The 6,754-nt window shown below is 30.6% G+C and overlaps 1 protein-coding gene across 1 annotated transcript; it reads right to left on the bottom strand.

Annotated features, from left to right (window-relative positions):
• Positions 1-287: 287 nt before the first annotated feature.
• On the bottom strand, positions 288-2,589 carry LOC120080802. The gene has a single exon (XM_039035443.1). It carries the CDS (start codon positions 1,344-1,346, stop codon positions 585-587), a length of 762 nt encoding a protein of 253 aa, XP_038891371.1. The 5' UTR covers positions 1,347-2,589; the 3' UTR covers positions 288-584.
• Positions 2,590-6,754: the final 4,165 nt, after the last annotated feature.

Below are 6,754 nucleotides of genomic sequence, written 5' to 3'. Positions count from 1 at the left end.
GATGTTTCTTTGGAAAAAACATCAAATAATGTGATTTTGGATAAGAAATGTCAAGTAGAAGGGTTAAAAAGCGTAGAATGACAGAATATTTCAGATATTTTCATGCGAATATTTACTTGACACGTTTTTCATGTCAGGTAATATAAGGTTTTACTTGACACGTTTCACGTGTCAAGTATAAGAAGCTCTTACTTGATATTTTTTTTTATGTCAAGTAAAATATAAAAAAATGCCTAATTATATTTTTTCAAATAAAATATCTGATTTTTCAAACCCTAGCCATTCGTGTGAAGCCCATTGCACCGCTTGTCTTTTCCCACTCTTTGCTTCGATCGTTTCTTCGTGCTCTGTTCAACCGGTCTAGCCACCCTTACGTTTCACTTCCCTCTCTTTTTGCAAAATTGGTTTTCAAATTTCCTTCCAAAATTTCAATTCCCTCTCTTTCTCAAAACTAATTTCAAATTATCTCTCACCCAATTTATCATTTCTCTCAGCCCTAACAAAATCGAAGAACACCGTCTATCTCTCGTGTCTCTCACCCTAACTCTCGTCGTCCTCGTCTGCAGCACCATCATCTGCCCAACCTAACAACCACCGTCGCATACGTTGAATGCCACCGCGGGTCCTCGATTAATTTCGATTTTGGGGCCATAGATTCTCACTAGGGCTTTAGCAATTCCTCCTTCTGGATTTGGGTGTTGAAGATTCATCAATGCATTTGTGAGCCAATTGATCAAGTATCTTCCTCTAATGTTTATCAGTCTTAGAACTACTGAATCTGCGTGATCCAAGCCTCTGCATTCCAGGTTTGAGTTCATTTCTGTGTTTGTTGATCGAGTGGATTCGAAGGGCGTTGCCAATTGGACGATTCCTGTGAATGAGAGTTCTTCCTCTTCGATTTCTGTGGCTTTCATGATTTCAGGTGAATTTCGCGACTCTGATATAGCTAAATTTTGAATTTCTATGCTGGGTTTTGAAATCTGTTGAGTTTCTGGTTCTTCTGGAAATGGAAATAATGGTGATGTTGAGATAACGCTTATAACGCCAATGTTTGCTGGTGAGGTTATTAAACTCTCCATGAATGAAACATTGGATTTCTTGATGAACAAACAGCCAAATCCTGATGGGTTTTCGCCAAAAACTTTATAGAAAGAAGAAATTAGAAATTCAGGCTTGAAGAGAGAGAGGCCTAAAGTTTCCATGTCTTTTGGCCCCAATGCACATGTATCTAGGCAGACATCCCATTCTTTTTCTCGAGCTATGTTCAGCCATTGATATGAATATAGAGTTCCTGTTAATCTAGACTGAAGTGGGAAAACAAATAGCCCCTTTTTCTTCATCTTCATCTTCTTCTTCCTCTTTCATTTACTGACGATTAGTCTTCTTAATTTTCTAGAGGAGATGTTTAAGACGGCCATAAGAACTCAGTAGAGCTGATTCTTGTTCCTTTCCTCTTGATGTTAAGATTTTGGTACCTGACATGCATTTCTCTCAAATAGTTTCTCATAGCATTCTGCAAAATAGTTTGGTATTTTAATAGGCTAATGATAGTTGTTAGAATGTAAGTTAATACATTGTTTTTTTTTTCCCCATATAGATAGTTCAATTTTTTTTTCTATTTGTCTAATTCTGACTCCAAATTTTACAATAACCAAACATGACCTATTTGTAAAGTATAAAATCCCACAAAACTTCATTAAATCTCAAAATTGAAATCTCCCTCAAAACTAACTAAATTGATGAATCACCAAATATAAAAAGAACCGACAAAGAAATAACATCTTTGACAATGAGGAACCTCTTAACTGATTACAAAAAATAAACTAATTTGAACTGCAAATGGACCTACGGAGTCTATATAACTCCAAATTTGGTATTGCAAATATTTTCATTCTTTTTCTTCACACTCGCTATTAATTATGACCAAAATTCTTTACATGTCTATGCATTCTCTAATATTGTTGTTCAGATTCTGCTTCTTGTCTACCCATTATTGTTCTTGAAACTGTACCTACATCTGTTCAAGCAAAGGAGATCAAAATTGGGCAAGCAGCATAAGAAGAAGAGAAACTAAAGGTTAGGCTGATCTTTTATCAATCTACAGTAAACAATTCATTCTTGGAAGTTTGATAATTTAGACAGTTGACGACGATGCTTGGATTTATTTATTTGCTTGGCTTGATGGCATCACAATATATATATTGGAACACATAACAAAATATATATGGTGATTCACAAGATGGTGAATTGATTCTATAGCATCTAGTGCTAGCCAGTTAGTATGCAGATATAAAAAGGAAAATTTTCAATGTTTGGGTTCAATATTGTCTGCTTAATCTAGAATGAGGGAGGAGCCCTCGTTCAAGAAGATTTTTCCAGTGACCAGAATGGTGAGGAAAAACAGAAGAATATAAATTTATGCTCCTTATAATCCCAGGTAAGTATAATTAGTTAAGCAGAAGAATATAAATTTATGCTCCTTATAATCCTAGGTAAGTATAATTAGTTATACTCATGTTCGGAACCTTATACTCATGTTCTACCTTTTCCTGTTTTGTTCTAATGTAGAATTGTGTTGGGATCATTGTACTTGAACTGTCTCTTATACACATCTAGATGTGTATAAGAGACAGCTCTTATGCATCTGTATGATATGTATTAATTATTGGCTTTGTATTGTAGTGTCCTTTATAAATGGGAACTGTCGAAAGTCTGTCTCTTATACACATCTAGATGTGTATAAGAGACAGGTATGATATGTATTAATTATTGGCTTTGTATTGTAGTGTCCTTTATAAATGGGAACTGTCGAATGTCTGTCTCTTATACACATCTAGATGTGTATAAGAGACAGTTATAATCCCAGGTAAGTATAATTAGTTATACTCATGTTCGGAACCTTATACTCATGTTCTACCTTTTCCTGTTTTGTTCCAATGTAGAATTGTGTTGGGACTGTCTCTTATACACATCTAGATGTGTATAAGAGACAGCTTTTAGCTTTGAAAGTTTTAAGAAGTAATAAAAAGTATAAAGGTTAAGTAGAGAAAAAAAAAGTTGTGATTATTTAACCACAATCCTAGAAATGGCCGGGAGAACTTTTTAATTTATTGAAAAATAAGAGAGAGATGTTCTGAATCTGAAAGCATAAAATATAGGTTATATACTTCAAAGAAATGTGTGGTGGATGATAGAATTTTAGTCTTGTGATTTTTGGAATACATAGTACATATAAATTGGTCTTATAATTTTGGAAGTATCATATATTAGGGTGGGTTAATAGAGTATATACTGTTGTACGATTGGTCTTGTAAATTTTGGAATCGTTCATTTACATGGAAGATAATAGAAGAAAAGAATTGTTTGTTTTAGTATTCTGAATTGTTACGTTGGATATATTGGGTTGATATGTAGACCTGAAATATGTGCAACGATTTATTTTAGTTGATGAAATTGTCTTATTGTAACAAATGTAATATAGGAAATGAGAAAAAGAAATTAAATTTGAATGTTTGATTTGGAAAAAAAGCATAGATGACATTGGAAATGTATCAAGAATTAGATTATTTGTCCATTATTTCGTGTCAAGATAAAAATATATTTGACAAATAAAAAATGTCAAGAGTAATCATAATAATAAGTGTCAAGAATTAGTACACTTGACATGTCATTAGTGTCAAGTGTATTATATTTCTTGACACGGAAATTGTATTAAGAAATATTTCTCTTGACGTTTTTACAATATCAAGTTATGACGTTATACTTGACAGTCAAATAGACAACGCTTTTATTAGCGTCAAGTATACCCTCTACTTGACATTGAAAAAATGTCAAGTAATCCAATTTTTATAGTAGTGGATACATCACTTTACTAAGCATTAGAAATCTATTTTTATGATATTTATAATATCAATAACTTTTTCTAATTAATTCAGATAATATCAATTTTTCACCCAAAATTAAAGCTATTTAAGAGTAGAAATTAAAATAAGGAGGGGAAGAACTTGAGAAAAGTGGTAAATTCCAAATCAACCTGGTGTTTCATGACTAGAAATTGATCACTGATCCAATTTGAACCTTCTTCTGTTGCCCAAGCCATACAGTAATTATTAAAACCGAAAAACTGAAAAACTAAACCTATCCAAATCAATTTAATGATTTGGATTTGGTTTTTTAGTATGAAATTGGACATATTAATTTGTATTTAGAAAACCAAATAATATTGATTCATATCATTTTTTTATTTGAAAAATCAATCAAAACCGAATTGAGGGTATATATATACTCTTAAAATAACCTCTAATATAAGGTATCTTATTTTAATTATTATATTGCATATATATTGACCGTATAGAAAAAAATACCCATTATTATGGTGCTTGCATGTTTCTTACCTAAAAAGTGCCAAGAAAAAAACAAAAATATTAAATTCCAAGTTATAAAAAAGAAATAGACCAAATTTTAATTTAAAATTAGTAAAAAGAACCAATTATAACAAAAGTGGAAAAAAAAAATAAAAATTTGAAAGAAAAAAGGAAAATATCGAGAATCGAGAACCAAACCGATAATAAATCGAACAAAATAAATATTTTGTTCTTTATTGGACATTGGTTCGATCCATTCTTGGTAAAACCAACGGTTTTGTTTCGTTCTTGGTTGGCCCAAAAGTGACAATCAAACCGACTATCATCCTAAAATTTAGCATAAAAAGATATAACAAAAAATCAATTTACAAAGGCATAAATCACGATTCACCAAACATTTAAGTTATTGACCAAACATTTAAGTTATGGTAAATTTAATTATATAAATATTTCAACACTCTCTTCACTTGTAAACTTGAAATATGTAGAAGACCCGACAAGTAGAAATTAATATTAATTTGAGAGTAAATAACGTTACATGAGTTTTGAACATTTCACCTTATGAACCAATTACTCTGTCAAAATTTTCATCTAGAGCTTCTATTGATGTATTTGATATGGTATTTTATGATGGGGTTTGACTTGTTTCAATCACTAACTCTATTCAATGACATTTTCTAGTGCCTAACAACTTCACTATTTGAATATGATATTAATCCTTCATACCTTTCTTTGAATTGAACAATATCACCATTTATTTTTTAAATATATATTTGTTCTCAAACAACATTATTTCATGTTTTCATTTTTTGTCAAGTCTCTCAAAGTAAATCTTGTGCTATCTTGTGAATTACATTCAAATATGCTTATGCTTGCTCATGATGTATAAAATGGTCATATTGTTCAATCAAGAAAGTATTATAGTAGAACTAATATCAAATTTCAGATGATGAGCTTGCCAAGGCAAATCGTAGCACAAAAGAATATCACTGTGTGGAGTTAAGCCATAAACCACAGTGAAACACCATTTCAAATACATCAACATAAGCTCTAATAAAGTATAGAACAAAAAGGTACACCAGAATACTATAATTAGGTAGACCATAGATTTCTCTGTTGATTCTCATTTTGTAGCAATGGTTTTTATTTTATTTTATTTTTTTTCAAGAAATAACAGTTAGGGCAGTGCAAGAGCTTCATTTAAGATAAATAGAGATAAGAAAGCAAAATCTTGAATTAATGGTGGGTTTTGGAAGAAAATGTGAGGGAACTTCATGGATTTCAATTCAAAGGGACTAAGAAGGTAAAAGATTGAAGAATACCAAAACAATTGAAGAAACAGTAAAGAAGCAGCCATTGTTTTGAGAAATCCATGGAGTTGAGAAGATGAGAATGGCTGTTTGAAAGCAGGTGGATCTTATAGAAGAGAGAGAATTAATTTTGTAGGTAAAAACAATCAAATAAGACAACAAAATGATGGGTTAAACTACTAAGGCTCTCTTTGGTAAAGGTTTGACTTTTGAGTTTTTGTTTTTGAAAGTTGACTCAATAGATACTACTTATATCTTCAAATTTCTTTATTTGTTAAGTACTTTTTAGTAATGGTTTAAAAAATCAAGCTAAAATTTGAAAACTAAAATAAGGTAGTTTTTTAATATTTATTTATTTAATTTACTTATTTATTTTTAAAATTTGGCTAAAAATTCAACTATTGTATTTAAAAAAGATGCTAATAATGGTAAAAAAATGCGGACGAGACTCAATTTTCAAAAACCAAAAACAAAAAATGAAATAGTTATCAAACGAGACCTAAATTCTTACTTGTCGACTTTTTAAGTTTATGTCTAATAAATTACTAAACTTTAAAAAATATCAAATAAGTCTTTAAATTTTCAATCTTGTATCGAATAAGGCTTTCAATTTTAAATCTAATAGATGTTTTACCCTTCAATATTTCTTTAAAATTGACTGATCCAAAATCGAAAGATTGGAATTATATTAGACATGAACTCCAAAATGCATGGACTACTAACCAAAATAATTTATCTACATTTTACAATTTTAAACTAAAGAAAAATATAAATTATTTGTGAACAATTTTGTGGTTTGTACAATAAAGGGATTTTTTCCGGAACTCATCTTCCTTCCTTTTTTGATTACCTTCTTCGTATATGTATAAGACTGAACCATTCGATTTCTAAAAATACTACTATAAATTTTAATATTGACTATGGTCATATGACCATTTTTATAAGATTAGACCACGATTTTATGACCGTGGTCTATTTCGACATAGCCTATAGGATAGACAATGGTTAACGTTAACTGTGGGCTATATTATAGATCACACATAACATCAACCATGGTTTATATGACCATAGACCACAACT

Source organism: Benincasa hispida, chromosome 7, assembly GCF_009727055.1.
Source record: "Benincasa hispida cultivar B227 chromosome 7, ASM972705v1, whole genome shotgun sequence".
Classification (NCBI taxonomy): Eukaryota; Viridiplantae; Streptophyta; class Magnoliopsida; order Cucurbitales; family Cucurbitaceae; genus Benincasa; species Benincasa hispida.
This window is presented reverse-complemented; position numbering and strand designations above follow the sequence as displayed.

Bases quoted from the DNA above. Each gene is read 5' to 3' on its own strand.
- LOC120080802 (XM_039035443.1), bottom strand. From the start codon at position 1,346: ATGAAGATGAAGAAAAAGGGGCTATTTGTTTTCCCACTTCAGTCTAGA.